At 51.7% G+C, this 18,637-nt stretch overlaps 3 protein-coding genes across 3 annotated transcripts; 1 reads left to right on the top strand and 2 right to left on the bottom strand.

The window, feature by feature from the left end:
- Positions 1-303: 303 nt before the first annotated feature.
- Positions 304-1,556, top strand: MAA_03150 (Tetratricopeptide repeat protein; the record flags this gene model as incomplete). Its single annotated transcript, XM_007821148.1, has 3 exons — positions 304-528; positions 597-723; positions 796-1,556. 3 exons carry the CDS (start codon positions 304-306, stop codon positions 1,554-1,556), a joined length of 1,113 nt encoding a protein of 370 aa, XP_007819339.1.
- Positions 1,557-2,076: 520 nt separating this feature from the next.
- On the bottom strand, positions 2,077-5,874 carry MAA_11134 (uncharacterized protein; the record flags this gene model as incomplete). The annotated part of the gene is made up of 1 exon (XM_011413100.1): positions 2,077-5,874. One exon carries the CDS (start codon positions 5,872-5,874, stop codon positions 2,077-2,079), a length of 3,798 nt encoding a protein of 1,265 aa, XP_011411402.1.
- Positions 5,875-11,587: 5,713 nt separating this feature from the next.
- On the bottom strand, positions 11,588-12,727 carry MAA_03149 (uncharacterized protein; the record flags this gene model as incomplete). Its single annotated transcript, XM_007821147.1, has 1 exon — positions 11,588-12,727. One exon carries the CDS (start codon positions 12,725-12,727, stop codon positions 11,588-11,590), a length of 1,140 nt encoding a protein of 379 aa, XP_007819338.1.
- Positions 12,728-18,637: the final 5,910 nt, after the last annotated feature.

The raw sequence follows: 18,637 nt of genomic DNA, 5'->3' as shown, positions 1-18,637 counted from the left end.
CACGCGGCCGCGCACCATTTAAGGCCCCCGAGCTCTCAGCTCTACTCAATCCTGCGACCCAAGATAACCCCGCATATTCAAAGGTCAGCATTGCTTTCCATTTGAACACGCGTGCTGACACTCATTTCCAGCCGAATCGTGTGTGCCTCAAGGGCTCCAATTGCCACTGGTGCTATTTCTTTCTTCTGGATTTTCTTCCAAGAGTCGCCCCGAGACCAGAGATAGCTTTGTCTGGTCCTCTCTCTCAGTTCCAAATCATCTGCCCAGTCTACTCGGAGGCACTCGCCCACCAAACCATTCACCATGACTACTGAAGCTTCCGCCAGACCTCGTGTCTTTTTTGACATCTCCATTGGCGGCAAAGCTGCTGGCCGCATTACAATGGAACTTTATTCCGACTTGGTTCCCAAGACGGTTGAGAACTTCAGGTGTCTCTGCACAGGTGAGAAGGGCAACGGCAAGTCTGGGAAGCCCCTGCACTACAAGGGCTCCGCCTTTCACCGAGTGATTAAGCAGTTCATGATTCAGGTAAGAATGCTCCCCTGACACATGACTTCGAGTGCCTCAAGTGTCCATGAGTGTGCTAATTCTGCTAGGGTGGTGACTTTACTGCTGGCGACGGCACTGGTGGCGAGTCTATCTACGGCAGCAAATTTGAAGACGAAGCCTTCCCTCTGAAGCATGAGAAACCATTCCTCCTCTCCATGGCCAATGCTGGTCCCAGTACGTTCTATTCGAATCCCACAGTTGCTTTTGTTACTCCATTGGTCGGCTTGTGATATTAACCAAGGGCAGATACCAATGGCTCCCAGTTCTTCATTACCACCGTCCCTACTCCCCACCTTGACGGCAAGCATGTCGTGTTTGGTGAAGTTTTGAACGGGAAATCTCTTGTTCGCCAGATCGAGAACCTCAAGACGGAGGCCGGTGACAAGCCCGTCAAGGAGGCCCTCATTGCCGACTGCGGTGAGCTTACCGGCGAGGAGGCTCAGAAAGCCGATGTCAAGCAGTCTGATGCCATGGGCGATCCCCACGAGGATTACCCCGAGGACTGCAATACCGAACTCGACGCCAAGACCATTCTCAAGATCGCCACCGACTGCAAGGACTTTGGAAACAAGGCCTTCAAGGCCGGCAGCCTCAACGTGGGCATAGAAAAGTACGAAAAGGGCCTCCGATACCTCAACGAGGACCCAGACCTGGACAACGAACCCGCCTCCACCAAGCAAAGCCTTGACGCTCTGCGATTCTCGCTGAACAACAACTCGGCCCTGCTCAGCGTCAAGCTCGAATCCTGGGACGACGCTATCCGCCACGCCACCTCTGCTCTCAACGTCCCCGGTGCCTCTGACGCTGACCGTGCCAAGGCTTTGTATCGTCGTGGTGTGGCTCACGTACGCGCCAAGGACGAGGAGGCTGCTCTCAAGGATCTCGAAGAGGCAAGCAAGTTGGCCCCCAATGATGTCATGGTTGCCAAGGAACTTGCCTCTGTCAAGACCAAGGCTACCGCAAGAGCGGCGAAGGAGAAGGCTGCGTTTAAGAAATTCTTCTCGTGAGGGGCGGGAGTGTATAGATTTTGTAAATGATGACGAGAAACTCTTCTGAGATGTACTTCTGGGACATACATAAAAGTAAAATACAATTGAGGCCAACTCTTTGACATATTGACGTTTGAAAGCATGTGCTGGCGAATTTGACACCGGGATACAAAATAATTGATCCACTTGTATAAAATCCGAGCGCCCAGCCATGCTGCTGTGTTCTGGCAAAACATTGAAGCCTGTTTGTAAATGGTATTTAAATGAGCGGTATTTTGGTAGACATGTCTGCCGCTAATCATACACAGACCACATATTATTCTAATCGTTAGCCCATCACCTCTAATATTACGGAGTAAGTGTTTGTCGAATGGTATATTTCCTATGTACCACGCCGGTACTCCCTCCTTTGCCTCCTTCAACACAACGCTGGCCACCTACCCAAAATGCATGTCCGAGCAATGCTAGCTCGACATTGTAAAGAAAAAGGGTGAAATAAAGAAAATGGTTAGCAATCATCATGACTCAACTACAAGGGTCATCTGGAACCCTTTGCATCGGGGCTCTCTGCCCGTCCCCCGATCCTCATGATGCCGTTCAATATGGTTCTGCCCACTTTGCCGTTCTTGCTGCTTTTGGTGGCACTTCCCATGCCGCTCACTTGGCGTAGCCCACCGGCCTTTCTGTACTCGAGGCCGTCTCTACCACGACGCCATTCTTTGCTTTTGCGGCGGGATCCGCTTTCGTCGCCGCCGTCGCTACCTGAACTACCCGGTGGTCGGTCATCGCCTGACGAGGATGGTAGGGAGTAGGGGACGCTGAGAGATTCTATAAGAGTGGCCTGTTCGAGCGACTCGGCAAGTTGTTCGGCCACGCCGCGAGATGCTGCGTTTGCTGCGCGTGTACGCTCAACTTGGGCTAAGCAGGCATCGGCGCGTTTCTGTAGGCCGGTGCATAACTCGTTGAAGATGAGGAGCTCGCCGTCTGCTTGGCCCTTCTTGACGTCTTCGGGCCGTGAATCTACCCATATGCGAACCAGGCTAGCGAAGCTGCGGGCATGGTCAATTAGATATGGTAAACTGGGGAATCCTTCCTTGGCTGCAGAGCCCAAGCGACCTAGTATAGTGATGGGCGTGCTGTAGGCAGCCGGAACACTTTTTACACTGCCGCTTTCGGCGGGTATGCCGCATACTTGGTCAATGTAGTCGCGGAATACGGGGCGCTGGGTAGTCAGAAACCTGTTCATGGGCTCCATCCATTCTTCGCGTTTGCCAAAAGTAGACATGTTGGACATCTTTTGCAGCACCTTTGCGATCAAGGTCAATGTTCGCTGAGCCCGCGGCTGGGGGTGGTCTCGCAGCAGACCAAAGAGTTTAGGTGACAAGATTGCAGGGCAAATGAAGCGAAGGAACAAGAAACCGGACACGGCAGTATAGGAAACCGTTCGAAGGAAATCGCCGTAGCGGTCCTCAGCAACAGCCCGAATATACTTCAAAATGTGCCGTAGCTCACTTGGCAAGGAGTGCGCCGATTCTGCAATGCAGTGCCACACTTCCATAGTATATTGTATCAGTCGATTCCACCTCTGGTCGATGTCTGTACCACTGCAATTGGACAGCCTACTAGTATCAACCTCACAGTCGGGATTCAACTCATTGATCTCAGCAATCTTTTCCTGCAACACCTCTTCCAGGTATTCCATGCCCAAGCGCCGCATATGAAACTCAAGGGATTGTGTGAGTAGGGTATTCCCGCGAAACAGCAGATTGGCTTCGCCAGCAAGGGACTTGCTCATGTCTCTCACGATCAGCTCCCTCTCACTGGGGGACTCAATCGACTCATTAGACTTCAAACGGTTGCTGAATCGAAATTTTTTCATGGACGTGGCATTTCCGATGCCGTCAATTTCGTCCTCAACCAGCGCCATGAGCCAGTCAGCCGCATGACCAGACGCTTGGAATATATTGAGGAAGCTCTCGGATAGGCGGCGCAACTGACCGGGTAAGGATGCTGATATCATCGTCGTCAAACCCGACGTGAATCGATGAAGGATTTCGGAAAGTGGTTCATACTCGACGGCAAGCAGTGCGATTTGTTCCGCATGGGAAATTTTAATCAACATGGAACCGATCGGCTGTTGCTTGTCATCTATGATCTGCAGCCAATCCTCATGATCCTTGCCTCGTTGAAGTTTATCCAGGGCAATGTGCACAGTTCCGTACAAAGATTCCTGGTTCGGCCCAGGGTGCACTGCCCCAGATCCCGTCGATGCCGTATCAGGAGTGCCATCAATCCGTTTCAAGACAACAGAGACCTCCTGTACGGTATGCGGCAAGTCGACAAACTCGCAGTCTTCTCTCCAGTATGGGTTCTTGGTTGCCAGCTTCGTCGTGGTTCTCGCCCTGACTTCGCCGTCTAAAATTACTTCGGCGACATAATTACCAACCAAAGGATCTTGACCGGCTCTGAAAGGCTTTTCATATACATGCGCTTCCAGACCGGCAGGCCGGGCTTTGACTTTTGCTTCCGTTACTCGTACACCAATAGTCTTCTCTATTCGGAATGTCTCTTCACAGGCTCTTTCCTCCAAATCGGCCACTTCCCGGATGGAGTCTTGATCGTTGGCATCCAACGTATATAACTCTGGCACTGCGAACGCCCGAAGCAATACGAACCACACCTCGAACTGTACGCGATTGTCCAGAGCCAAGTAAACAGGCCTGAATATGGATAGTTTCGTCGCCGTGCTAGAGTATATTGGGAAAACTGCCAGACAAAACTCCTCGTCTAGTACCGTGTGGTCAAGTTGCTGAATGGCACATCTTGACAGCTGTGACAGTTGTATGACACAGAGAGGCGAGATATCGTTTTCTAGGAGCAATTTCAGTTCACCGTTGTCTTGGAGAATGCTAGATATCCTCCTCCATGTTGCGCCTGGTGATAGGGCGCCTCTGGTGGATGATCGCTGGACTAGGTCGTTGGCGGAACCTGTAGAGCCCTTATCCCACAGCAAAATAGTTCCAACTTTGATAATAGTTGCAGCTTTGGAACCTTCTGCTGGCGTTCCTGTCTTGTGGATGGGCGGTCCAGCAATGCCGGCAGGGGTGTTGTTCCCAGCACCATTTTGCACTCTTGGTGCCAAAGGTCTTGTTTGCTGCCAGCATAAGAATGCAGCAAGCCACAAATTCCACTCTTCGGGAACTACAGGTCGCAAATATATTTCAGCTGTAGGGCTCGTGGCAAGGAGCTTGAGGCAATCCTTCCCATCATCAGGATGGTTAGTGGGAAGAACGATACAGTTACGGAGGTCGGAAATGAGGGTGGCGAAGAACGGCCCTGCCTGACCCGAATTGTACATGAGGCACCCCTTTTCGTCATCAATATAGGCAATACCGGTATGCCAAACACCGTGATCACCCTCCGTTTGATACTCAATTTCGCCCCGCATTCGGCCACCAAGTGTTTTCATCAACATGATCAACTTGGTGGGTTCAGAGACATGAATAGGCAGTGGAAATGAGTCAACAGAAGGAGAAGGGGTGGGGACTGGTGAAGAAGGTCGAGATGCTTGTCGTTTTAATAGTCGCTTGCCAGACCTCTTTTCCTTGGGCTTTGACGGTGTTTGAGGCGTAGCCGGCTCCTGGAGCCGGGAAACATTTGTCGATGGGTAGCCGACAGACTCATTTGCAGGAACTGGGGAACGTTGGTCATCGAGGAGTGGCTGTGACCCAGATGAGCTGACACTACCAACCCTATGTCTTTGATCAATTACCGTTGGCGTTCGCTGCGGCATTAGCATGGCTGCATCCAATGTCCTCGTTCGAGGTCGTATTGGCGCACTGGGGTGTCTCTGCTGTAGCTGGAGTTGAGCCCCTTGCTGGGTGCCAGCTTGCAACGACAGAGGGGATGCTGCAGAATCGGCCCCGTCGTAGGAATTGTCGTCAAGGTTGTCACTAAACAACACTATGCCTTGTCGCCGACTGGCGCTTCTTGGAACAGTCAAGGGAGAAACATGCTGCATATCGCGAGACATTTCCAGTGCCGAGCTGTCAAGTGCACCTGCGCCAAGCCGGCGGCCATCTGATGAGTTGTCTGGAGTTGTAGAGCGCATGCCACTGCTTGTTTCCGGCTTGAATGCTGCGCGCAGAGATGACGCGGCGGCCACCGCAGCAGCAGAAGGATTCAAATCGGCCGCATCGGGCGCCGCATCTACTGGCGGCGAAGGGGGTGGGACAGTAGGTTGCTTGGGACTCTGGAGAGTGTCCCGGATCTGCGATGGCTGCTTGTCTCCAGAGTCGCTACCGGCGTCGGTAGGGGGTGGTTTTTGTCTTTCCATATCTGTTGATGACATTACTATGCCATTTCCTGATTCCGATCGACGGTTGATGCTACATTGAGAGCTCGTGGAACCCTTTTGATTCTACTTCGCGAATCTCTTCAAGGGTGCGCCCTTTTCTTTTGTTCCCGATTCGTTTGCAATCCTCGGAATCGCGGAAGCATGTGAAACAGGAGTTACTGATGTGCGCCACGGCGATTGTATTCCCGTGAGAGCAGCAGCAACCCCGACAACAAGCCCAAGAGTGGGAAGCGAGCTTGTTGACTGTTGAGTGACGGATCAAGCCCTTTGCCCCGCGCCTGGTGATTCTGAACGTTGTGCTTTTGTATAGCCACGGTCAGCATAGAGCAGCCATTCTATGCGACAGAATGACGATGCGTGGTCCGTATAGGCGACGAGGGCTCCCACCGTAAGAGGCAGCGACGGCGGTTATATGGCGGAGAGTTCAGGTTGTATACGATGACTTCGCAAACCGTTGGAGTGGACGGGCAACTGTCCGCCAGACAACGGTGTCGGGACCGGAACCGACGTTTGGTGTATATCTGGGTATCTTTAGTTCTCGCCCCGCGGAAAGCTGGCCTCACTTCTGGACGGCCAGGTTCCAAGTCTAGCAGGCTGGAGCTCGTGCCAAGCGAGGGCACGGGCAGCTTTAAGCTCAACCGGCCAATTTGCGGCGTGAACTTCAGGTGTGCGTAGAGAGGGCTGGTCGGCAGTAGGCCAGCATGATTCTGTACGTGTGTATGGCGGATTCGACAGGTCGGTTCCTTGCAGTGTCGTCGGTCGGGGGCGGCGTATGCAGCAGGATGAAGTGGTCGAATGGGTGACAGAGACGGTGTTGGTGACTGTAGTCGAATGCGAACTTGGGAAACTTGGGGGAGTGAGGGCGGGGAACTCGGGAGTACATTGGCGGGCTGGAGGAGTGGTGTGGTGTGCGTGTACCGCCTTGGAACTGTCTGGTGCCCGGGCGCTTAGGTGGACAAGAGGAACTGATTTAAGTTGGAAGGTGCAAGTCAGGCGCCGTGTACATTAGGTACCTCCTGCCCAAGTACCGTGTAGCGAGTAACAGTTCCGTAACGAGCACGTAACCGCGCTGGGATGACAGGTGGGGCTACTCTGGACCACTTTGGACCACCTTGGACCTCTTTGGGACTCCTGGAGCTTGCGCGACCAGGGGGCTGACTTCAGCAGGGAGAGGACTGGCCCCATCATTCGTCTAGGGCAATAATCCATTGTATGTCCAGATGTCCAATGATGCCAAGACGAATGAAGTATGTTTGCGTATTAAAGTGCTGGTTCTCACTTACTGTACCTAAGTAGAAAGATGTGCTCGGATCAACGTTGTTTCGCCAGTTGCCGAGCCTGAACAACTCAAGTACTAGTACTACCTTGGGGAGGCACATACGCCCTAGTGAACGAGCGGCGGGAAGTGGGAAGTGGGAGGTGGCGGCACTGGGACCACTGGGGACTTGGTAGCTGGGCAAGGCGCCGACTGGCCTAGGCACTGGCACAGTGGGTACTTACGTAAGTAAAGTACCTACGCCGTAGTCGCTGGAGGGCGTACTGCGCGGTTGCTCTCTCAATTCATGTCTGGGGCTTGCCAAAGGATAAGTTCAGACGAGCAAGACCGCCGGCCTTCTTCAATTGGAGATGCCATTTGCGCAATTCCGACGTCGATCCTCCAAGACTCACCAGGTATCATGGGCCTAGGGCCTGGAGGCTGGGCTAGCCTGTCGCTTCCAACGAGCCATCGAGACTTCAGCTAGCTGCCAATGTCTTTTCTTGACCCCTGTCGCAAGATTGCTAGATCTGCGAGAATGCAAGATTCGTAACATGGCCGTCATACCTCCGAGATCAGCAGCTACCTACTTACCTAGGAAGGTACTACTACACTCAAAACAGTAAGAAAGCACCCCGAGTATACATACTGTAAGTTACATATGTACAGACATCGGCTCTGCTCTCCGTATCAGGAACTGGCGGCAAATAAGGCTCTGCAGACTCTGCCCTGATGATGGCTTTGTTGTCGGTCCGTCTACGAACTCCTAGCACGAGGACCTGTATACTTTATTCGCTCTGACTTTTCTTCTACTATCAGGTACGGAGTAGTACATCCCTCAGGAGGTGGTTGTGGCTGGCAAGAATTGCGCTGTTGTTTTCTGTCCGACGTGGTCCTCGCTACCCCATCACACGCCGCAATAACAAGCTTTCTCCCGAGTCCGCTTGTCTCATTACAGACATTGTATCGTACAGGACGACCCAGGTACCCCCACCCCTGTGCCATGGATCTGGTAAATTGGCAATCATTATCCATGAACGACGCAGTACGGAGTACGGTGTATGAAATCCACGCCCCTCCCAAAAACCCGAGTCGCAGTCTTTTCCGAATCGCTCTTCAACTCGCGATCCGATACTACACCATATGGATCTTTTTCGTCAAGATTGCCAGTTGTGGATTCTGGGGCACGAAGCTCAGGTGGGTCGATGAAGCTTTGACAGACATCAATCTGGACTCTGGACTCTCAACTTTCTCAAGACCTCGCAAAAGAGCGGGGGCTAAACGAACAGCCAGTATCCGCCGACCATGGAAATGGCGTCAAGCTCTCTGTTGCCAGTTGGGCAGCTAGCTGATCGGGAGGCAAATTGTGGCTGTTTCTTGTTAAATGCCTCTTTTCTTAACCAGATGCCTACTGATCTAGCCCAGTCTCGTGGCCTCAACGGTGCGAACTCCTGTTCAGAAATGTACTTGATCAATGGATTCTTCATGTAAGACTATTGACGCGTTACATCACACAGCCGTTTCTCGAATGTACTCAAGGCCCCACTCCCGTCAATAGTGCCTGCTTGATGACTGTCACGACCCAGATAGCCGGGACGCGATGCCGCCTCACGGCCTCATCCACCATAACAGGCTGGGCGTTATGGCCATGCTAGGTTGAAATCTGTGCCTCTGATGCATAGCAAATACGTACTATGCTTCGGAACCTCTCAGCCACTGTCATACAGAGGTGCGAGAAATCAAATGCCTCATCTCTTACAGTACGGAGTATTTCGACCTAGTCTCTCATGCATTTTAAGGCCTGCAGCGCGGGCCTAGCGGTTTGAAGTCCGTCTCATTTCCGGTTACGCCTGCACACGGTTCCAAATTTCTCCCTACGGGCATACGGAAGCGTCTACCGGCTACCCTCTTTTAGTTCAAATGGAACTAATGAGAAGCGTGGACGAGTCATCCAGGCACTGGACTCGGTGCATGGCGCAGCTTGTCGTTAAATTCTGGACTAGGCGTATGTCATTCAAGACAAGTGTCAGTTCAGAGCAAACATAGGATTTTCATACGTCAGGCATGCCCTTTTTCTTTTTGCCTTGCCCAAAAACAGACAACGGGATCTTCATGGAAAGCGTATTCAATTGCAACGTCGGCACAGCACGTGTGTTCCTGTTCAATGTTTCATGCTCACGCTGTCGGCCCTTTTGCCCTTATGTATAACCCGACCACCTAACTCTAGAACACAGCCTCGGCGCCAAATCCAAGACCTTAGCCTCCCTCGTGTTCCTGTTACTCGGTCTGCCATCAGTTTGCCATGTGAAGGATTCATTGCCGTCGGGTCTGACTCTCAGCCTGCTACGCCTCTCGCAGTCCGTGGCGGCGGGGGGATTGGGGATTGGCCAAGCGACAGAACCAATAGTCGTGGTTCAAAAACCGTTGCCGAGAGCATCCCGATGCCTTACAGCTTCTTCGGACTGTTCATGCGGCGAAAGCTAGTGTATTTTGGCGCAAGGGTGGCTTGTTGGCGGAGGAGAACCACGCCGACGGCTGGCAATCAAGCGGTGGCTTGGGGGACGGAACGTTGAGCGAGGAAGTTCATCCCTGAATCAAGGCATCCAGGTCAGCCAGCCGCATTAGATGTTTGCCAGATGCGCTTGATGATTAGTCTACACGGCAAGACCTGCAGAGGCATACCCAGCGTCTATGACTCGTCCCAAGACACGGCTGCACCCCTGAGGTCAGCTGTGCGCCCGCCGAATCAATGACTTCTCTTCCACTAGATGTCTTGAGGCCTTCCAACCTATTTTTTTCGGCTGGCATTGGCTCATGGTGAGCAAAATGCATTGTGTGTCAGGATATTCTGGCTGTCCGGGTGTAACCGAATCGTAGCCGTGTCTGACATCGGACGGATGGACAGGGTTGCCCCTTTTTCCTTTACGCCAACCTAATCCCTGTGTAAGTTTATCTTCAGGCGAGCTCCATAAACCAGACCGTTTTACCAAAGGTCCAGTCGGCACACGCACATGGGTGTGGGGGCGATGCGCGGTTGTCTGGTAGAGGGAAAGACAGTGGTTATGAGACCAAGCAGGAAGTATGGAGTACGCGCCAATGATCCATAGAGGCGAAAGAGGCCAGTTGACATCGTCTTGTTTGTCCATGGTTGATCAAATTATGTACTGTTTGGCGGCTCACCTCAGCTGGCGAGCCTCATCGTGATTGCAATACCCGGCAAACCATTTGGCCGGCAGCCTTGGATTTGACGAGCATGAAGTACTCCCCCGTGCATCACCCCAGGCATACTCCGTACCGACCTGGCAGGCACCAAGTAGTTTGGAGGACGTGGCAATGCCGCGAGTTGCAACGGACTCGCTTCAGACGCGCCGTCAGGGCTGGCATTCACCGACAAACCGCACACCGCATCCCCGAACCCGCACACCATCGCTTTACACAGCGGCACGGGAATCTACTCCGTGCTCAGGCAGCTCGGCACATCGGCCAGGCCTCCAGTCTGCAGATGCCGCCATCTGATCCAAGCATTGACCGAGCCCGCCCGCATCCACCCATCTTGCCCCCTTGTCCCAGCAAACCGTCAGCACGTCTTTATCTGAGACCAAGTGGCCGTCGCAGAAAAGCGTCTTGACTCGTGTGCGCAGCGTTTCATGTCCCAGTGGAGTTTTGTTGACCACGCTTGAAGAAGAAGAAGAAGAAGAAAAACGAAATAAAAGCGACATGAAGATCAGGATCGAGTACTTGGGAAACTCGGCCCGTGTACAGCCACGTACCGTGCTTTAGTAGATGACAAATGACTTGGAAGGAAAATAAACGAACTAATCAAGGGCCAATGGTCTATTTCGGCTCTCGAAAACATGCTAGTTGCCCGAGGGCAAGGATATACGGTTCCGATATTCCGTACTCCCGTCCCGAATAGATCAAGAGCCTCACCGATTTTTGGCCTCCTCGCCACATTAGCGTCTTGACTCTGAGAATCTCTTCAAGCACACTGATGGATGACCTCAGGTCCCTTCAATCACGCTCATATCGAGGCAATACCGTACTGCAAACTTCAATTCTTAAAAGGCCGATCCATTGGTTCATCTTATTCACACGGCTAATCCCTACAGCTTTCTTGGCACCTAACGATGTAACAGGGGTTTCACATTGTGTAATATTTGCAGTTTGCTTGACGCCAGCCATCACAGGCTCTTCCAACTCCCAATTGCCAAAAGATATCACCAAGTTTCGACGCTATTCGCATGCCACCTGCTAGATAATAAAAATAATAACGAATGTTGGTCGAGAAAAAAAAACTCCTCCATGAACCCTCCGTGGCCTCTGGGGACATGATATCAGGGATTGAACAAAAGCGTCATGTAAAAAAAATAATTTGCGCTGCTTTTGTGGTATATGCTCGTCGGCCTTTGTTTTTTTATAGCGCAGGTGAGATTGTATTTATCGAGAACCTGGACCGTCGAGTGGACTTGTCGGGTTACTTCTAAAACTGCTCAGGTCGGCGCTTCCAGTTCGTCTCAGAGCCTGTCTCATTGTTTCGATATTGAGATCGCCGCCTGGAGCAGCCAGATTCTGTTGCCCGGGCTTGGGGCTACCAAACGGTTTTCGTGTTGGGCTCATCTCGACTCCCTTCATGCTCCCCGGGTTACTTGTTGGTGGACTTGTTCCCTGTCCTTGGCTGGACACGGGTGATCGGATGGGCGATGGTGATCGATTCAGAGCTGCAGACGGAAGCGAAGTTAATCCCACCATGTGAAGGCTGTCCCTCGACCCTGGTCCTCCGGCTTGATTCCCGTGTTCTGCCTGAACAACGTCTGCAAATGAGATGAACGATAGCCGCCGCACGTCGGCAGAATCCAGCGATCCGTAATTGGACGCACTGTCCGGAGGGAGGCCAACGCGGTTGGCAAACGAAGCCAGCTCAGCGGCCCATTCAGAGGCCATCTGGTCATACGGTGACGCAAGTCCTCCAGAGGCACCCGTGACTGTTACCGAGGCGGGCTGGTGCGACGTGTGTGTTACAATTTCCACTGCGTCGGGATCCAGTTTCTCGTTGGTGATTGCCTCTGAGGCATCGTCGAGGACGGGGGGGATGTAGTTTTCGGTTTGAATGTGAGTTGGAATAGCAGGAGAGTTGGGCTTTAGCACGGTGCTGTCCTGTACGTCTCTCTCAAAAATCTGTGAGCCGGCTGGAGACGACACCCGTGGTGAGCTGGAGAGAGCTCGACCAGGCGATGATGGGTGCACGAACACACAATGCTCGCCGGTATGCACGCGTGTTGGGGATGCGGTGATTTTCGATGTCGTCGGTGATGTTTTGGATGGTTGTGATGCCACAGGCGACGTAGGCACCGTGTCGGAGCCAGTGGTCAACGAGCTGCTGCCCTCCTTCTTTTTTCCAAATCCAAAAAGGGACCGCTTCTTGACCTTTGCACCCTTCTGGTTATCCATGTTGGGATCTGAATCGGTCTCCTTGACAGCATGGGGGGTAGAATCGTCGAAACTGCTGTCGTCGGCGACGTCACTGCCTCTCGGGAACCGCTCTCCCCTCTTTAGAGTTGGCGATTCGGCAAGACTCATGATGGCGACAAAACGGGGACAGGGAAAGGGGCGAGAGAAACCCGTATGCTCTTATTTTTCGCACAGGTCAAAATAAGCAGAAATAAGGGGAGACGTTGTGGCAAAGCAGCCCCAGCGATCCTTCTTGTCTCTGGTGCTGTCAGGGATGACGACAGTCCTTCAGCCGTCACCCAATAGTGCCGGAAGCCAGGTCCGGTGCTGCGGGTTGCACGGGCGTGGTCTTTGTGTCGAACACGAGGCGGAGCATCAGCACCAGCAGAAAGGATGCCAAGGCTCGAGAACCAGCAGAGTTTCTAATCTTGTCGACATCAACAAGCTCGTGTGCGGGAGTGCTTGGACGAGAGCACAGAGGAACGAGAAGTTGGCCACTTCGCAGAAGAGCTGCAAACGCAAATGAGGGAAGGCATGAGCCCGGCATGGCAATCATGGGCAGGTGACGCACTTTGACTTCGGGGAGCACCTGCCGGGATTGGCCAGAGCTGGCCGAGGCAGGGACCAGGACCAGACACAGACTGACGGGAAGAGGGGTCAATGGCAATGGCTCCAGATGTCCGTCTTCTGCCTCTGGTATTGGACAGTGCACATTGACAGGGCAGCATTGAATGGCAGTGCATCCCTTGACAGGCTTTCGACTGACCATTGCCATCATTCGGTTGGCAAGTTGCTTCTTGCAAAGTTCCGGAAGGCTCCTAGCTCCTGCTCCTAGCTGACAAGCTGACACCAGTTGACCAGATCCGAGACCCGCTCCAGCCCGAAGACGACACACTCGAAGCTTTCCGAAACTGGGACGATGCAACACAGGCATACATACCTAGGCACACATATCGAGGCTTCACCTGGCAAAGTTGCTGTTGTCTCCTTCTGACCTGCCACTGACTCCGGCACCATCGACACGTCTGCTATCCTTACCAGATCCTGCCTGACATGGGCCCGTTAACACCAAATGCCTCCGGTCAGAGCGAGCAATTAAGGGGGCCCGAACACTTAAAGCCTGCATGGCCCTCAAAACTCAGGGTTCCATGGCTAAAATTACCAGGCAAGCATCTCAAATCCCAGCAGCTCCGACGAGTCGTCCAGGGTCGGGGCTCTATCTGGGGTCTAGCGTGTTTGGTGCCGTGGGCCAGGTGGGTTTGGCTCCCAAGCTCGTTCATGGAGACTACTTTTTTAATCATGAGGATTCGCAGTCGATCCAGCATGAGAAGATAAGAGGGTGGGACAGATTGCTTGAGCCATTATTTGTTGTGCGAGATGATGCGGACGACGTCTTCATGATGCGCTGAGATTCGGGGCGTCACTCGCCTTACCGAAGATCAACCTGAGACTGTGGCACCATGTCTTACAAACTGCTTCAGCCAAGGAGGGTGCTCATGTTTCGTACCACACAGTTGACGCATCAATACGGATTGCCGAGGAAATGAAAAAGCAGAAGCCGAAGGCCAAAAAATCCAAGGCTGTATTTATCACCTTCAACTCCCCGTCATTACTTCATCGATCATCTCACTCGAGTCCCTTTCACAACACTTGGGGTGGGGTGGGGTGACATCAACCATCAATCACCAACCCCCGGTTCAGAAGTCAGGGTTGCGCTCTCATCTCCCAAGAGCCGCATCTAAACTGAGCTCAAACCTTCCTATAGAGACTGGGAGTTGAGAGATGTGCAACAAACAGCCTGTGCTGTTGGTGTCAGGTATTGGTGAGTCGAGGAAATCGTCGACCCCGAGGATGCTACTTTGAACTGTGCAATTCTAGGAACCAGATGATGTTGATCGATTTCTGTATACCGCGTGAGCCGGTATATTGCTATATATCAATCGCAGCCAGTGAATCCGGTTGCCTACTCAACACGAATTTACGGGTTCTACATCACAAGCCAGAAATATGCGTCTACCTTCATTCATGAAGCTGCTTACAGCAAGACTCATCTATATACCTCCCCAATAAACTGATTCAGTCATTCAGTTCTACCGAACTCCAAAATCCTGGGCCGGCCCCGTGATGCTACCCCTCCTTTAGATTGGCCCCCAAACCCCAGCCAGCACATGCCATCGCATCACCACCTATGCCATGCCGGAAACTGCCACATCGTTCCCCATGAGCAAGGGTGCTTCCTGTGCAATGATATCACAAGGTAGGCCTGTTTTGAGCAGCCAACCCATGTCCTATCACACTGTCCACGGATGGTCTGAACAGGACGGGAGAAGTTCCAACACCATGTGGCCATGGCTAGTGTCGGGACATATTATCACATTCAAAACAGCTTGCTTTTGAAACGAGCAAAGAAGATTGGGATAGACAGAGACAATGACAGGGACAAATTTATCTCGCACATGTGAGACCACCTTCTCGTGATGCAGTCCCTGCTTCTAACCTCGCTTTTGTGCGCGGATCAATGGGTGCAAATCCAATACCTAAACTGCTCTAGTCGCACATACGCCCAGTACGTCTGATATTCGAAAAGAAAGTCCTGGAAACATTCCCCCCTATGTCGATGTCTACCAACGGCCCCGACAGGTGCGGAGTGTGGACAAATATATGGCTCATAATCGCATCAAGTGCAGGTGAGAAGGCTGAAAGTCACTCTCACCGGGGCATACCTTGTCTGATAGTATTGCACAATTCTCATGTCCTGTCCCGAAATTGATCGAAATAGTGCATATCACTCATTGCGCTGGCCAACTTTTCCCAAAACTTGACGCTCCTGTTGTCCGCATTATTTTTGAGGTTTGTTATGCTTCATTCCTTTTCATCATGTCACCTTCAATCATGCTCCCTTTTGCCATATGTAAATGGAATAGACTAAATGTCTGTCAATCTGGCCTTTAACAACTATTCACTTTGAACCCTGCGTAACTGTCGAAACACAGGTACATCGCCGCACTTTTTTCTTCTCGATACTTTAGCAGTATTGTGCCAAAGTCAATGTTATGCATTGGTACAGCCTTGCCTCTTCATGACGGGCACCAACTACCTAGGTCGCCTAGGCAGTCTCATTCAACCACGATCATACTTTGAGTCTGAGGAAATGTAAATGTCAGCGTCACTTCTCTACCTCCAAGACATAAGACGTGGTCTTATCGCCAAGGTCATCACTATGTCAACCCACCATGAAGTTGCCGCCGGGCAAACACACAAATGATATGAGCAGCACGGTGTTTACCTGAGAGTACTTTCTCATTCATACTTTCAGCTTCATATCTAATATCTCGAAATGCCTGGCGCGCGCTGCTTGTGAATTCAATGCCGAAATGAAGGCCATGTTGGAAATTAGAAGGCGTGGCGACACAATATGCTGGCCGCATTCTAAAGTAAGCACACTACTACCAACTAGAGGGATATGAAACAATGTGACGACCACCTGTTGACGCTCAAATTTACTTTTTAGAAGCTTTTGAAAAGCCATGTCTTTCTGTTCTCACTACACCACTGAACTGCAGTAAGCGCCATCAGCGGAAAAACAGAAAACCGCCATGCATATGAAGTCTTCCCAGACTATTGCACATTCGAGGTCATTCACAGCCCCCCGCGGAGACGATCTGTAATAGTATCCTTATACGCGTGTTTGTCTTATGCCATGCCGAGCCCGCGGTTGTAAGCTGGGAACGATGTCACCTCCACTTCATGGCTGAAGGTTATGAGAATTTGGCAATCGGGTTGTCCTTGCTCCCTTCGGAGCTGAATCAAGCAACACGGATTTGAAGCACTGGCAAATGATAGCCATTTGAGACGTCTAGCAGCCTCACATCGGTCATATTTTAAGCTGTTCCATCGATATTGTCTCTTGTATGCTTCGCCAACCTCTAAACACCGTCCTTCATCATCTCTCCCTACATATCCCTACACGCTATCTTTTTCGCATTGCACGCTATCCCCTATTATTTAGTGACGAGGTGAACCCGACTGCCAGCATGGTGAGCAGTGAGCCTGTCTACGATGTTCACGACTTGCGACAGGGACACTGGTTGCTCCAAAGGATAAATCCATCGAGTAAGCGCTCACATTGTCTTAGCCTTACACTGCAGTGTATTGTTGGGCGTGAACCGACCGGTTGAGCCGACCGACTCACCCCTTTCGAATAGGCTCATTTGCGTTCACGGTCTAGCTGGTCATGCTTGCAAAACTTGGACACACTCGTAAATTGGGACATTCTGGATCCGCGATTTGCTCCCGGATGGGCTCCCAGGACTGGGCCAGGAGTATGCACTCCAGTCCTTGCTTTCAACGCCAGAAAGCAGAAACACAAATCCGAGTTGAATTTCCGAGATGTCACAACGCAGCTTATAGCGAAGAGGTTTGCTCAACTGCCGATCAGTGACGACACGAACTTGCCACACTAACCTCGGGAGCTGCCCATCGATTCAATAGTTTGCATGAGCTGATCTATATTTCCCGGTTGTAGCAGCAGGCGCGTCCAATCATATTATTCGGCCGATAAGCTGGGTGGCTTGATAACCAAAAAGACACACGTCGATCCGTTCAGCTCTCGTTTCAACACCAAGCTTCAAACACGCTGGAGCTTCCGTCCCAACTTTCGTCTGGCCCCGTGTTCCACGTTTCTTGTTCCCGTCCCCTGTTCCTTGCTCTGAGCCCCGACTAACAAACTGACGTCCTCCCTCGCTGGGAGGCTATCACCCTCTCCACGCCGAGACGAGGCTTATTACGGCCTGTGCAAGGGGGTTCGTAGTCTTTACGACGCTACGTTTCGGGAGCCATCTCACAGATTTCGCATCTACCTTAAAGGCTCTTTGAAAATAATTATGGAACCGCCCTATGGCTTCATTCGTGATCTTTGTACCTCGTGACCAAGTCTGTATGTGTTCCTTCAGCTCGGCCTCAATGCAGGCGTGTGAGAGAGCGCAGAAGGAAAGAAGCACTGGTACACTCTAGCATGCTAGTGCGCACTGTCCATTGTGGCAAAGCAATCTCTTTTTCACATAGGCACCTCTTGTCTGTAATCATTGGTCACTAACGTGACGTCCCGCCCAGCTTGCAGTTTGACTCGGACTCCTAAGGCTTTGTCTGGGAGAGATGCATTCCATGCACCAGTTTCTACGAAGGTGAAAAGATGAAGAAGGTTTTTAGGAGAGTGACCAGGATCAGCTTGTTCCTTTTGTCACATGCAAACCAAATTACCTTGTGTGAATGCCAGTTGTCGCCAGATTATGGGAAAATGGTCGGCGAAACTCTTTATTGGTGTCTCGGGATGATCCATGGTCGCTGATCCTGGACAACGCCAATCATTTGCAAGACGTGCCGCCTTATCTGTCTCGTCTTGTCCACAGGGGTCACATTCTCGTCACAAGGCAATATTCACGCGTCCATGTCTGCCACTGGCAATAGACTCGGCGGGTGCGCATACGAGTGTTCGGAAAAGGAGCGTCCCCGAATACACTTGGCTCTTCTTCCTAAATCGAGCGCAAGTGACTGAGCGTTCTTGAAACAGGGCGCCACACTGTACAAAGTCAATCTGTTACGAGTTTATATACCCTACATATACTAGAAGACCTAGAAATTAGTATTGTGGCCAGCTCTAGCGAGCACGAAAGGGGGGGACACGGTAGAGCCACAGGTTCCATGTGTATCAAGGGCTGAGTCTAAACATGGATAATTTGAATTTGAGATTTCAAGGCTGATAGTTCGGTTGTATGTTATCCTGAGACTCGCTGTGGTATATTGGTAGCACGAGTTCACTATCTCGGCGTATCTACGACTCACGCGCAAGTGGACAAGAAATACATAGACTAGCTTATGCGGATACAGTCCTTAGTTTTCAAGTGGAATTTAGGTTTCGATGCTGAATAAGTACAATTACCGCATATACAAACTGAACACTTGTGAGTTTAGCTATTAGTGATTTAACGAGAGAGCTGATAGGGGGTTAGAAGCAAGGGGCTCTTTGCTAATAACTGTTCT

Source organism: Metarhizium robertsii (assembly GCF_000187425.2).
Source record: "Metarhizium robertsii ARSEF 23 chromosome Unknown MAA_Scf_4, whole genome shotgun sequence".
NCBI lineage: Eukaryota > Fungi > Ascomycota > Sordariomycetes > Hypocreales > Clavicipitaceae > Metarhizium > Metarhizium robertsii.
The sequence above is the reverse complement of the archived record's forward strand: the minus strand, read 5'-3'. Positions and strand labels throughout refer to the sequence as shown.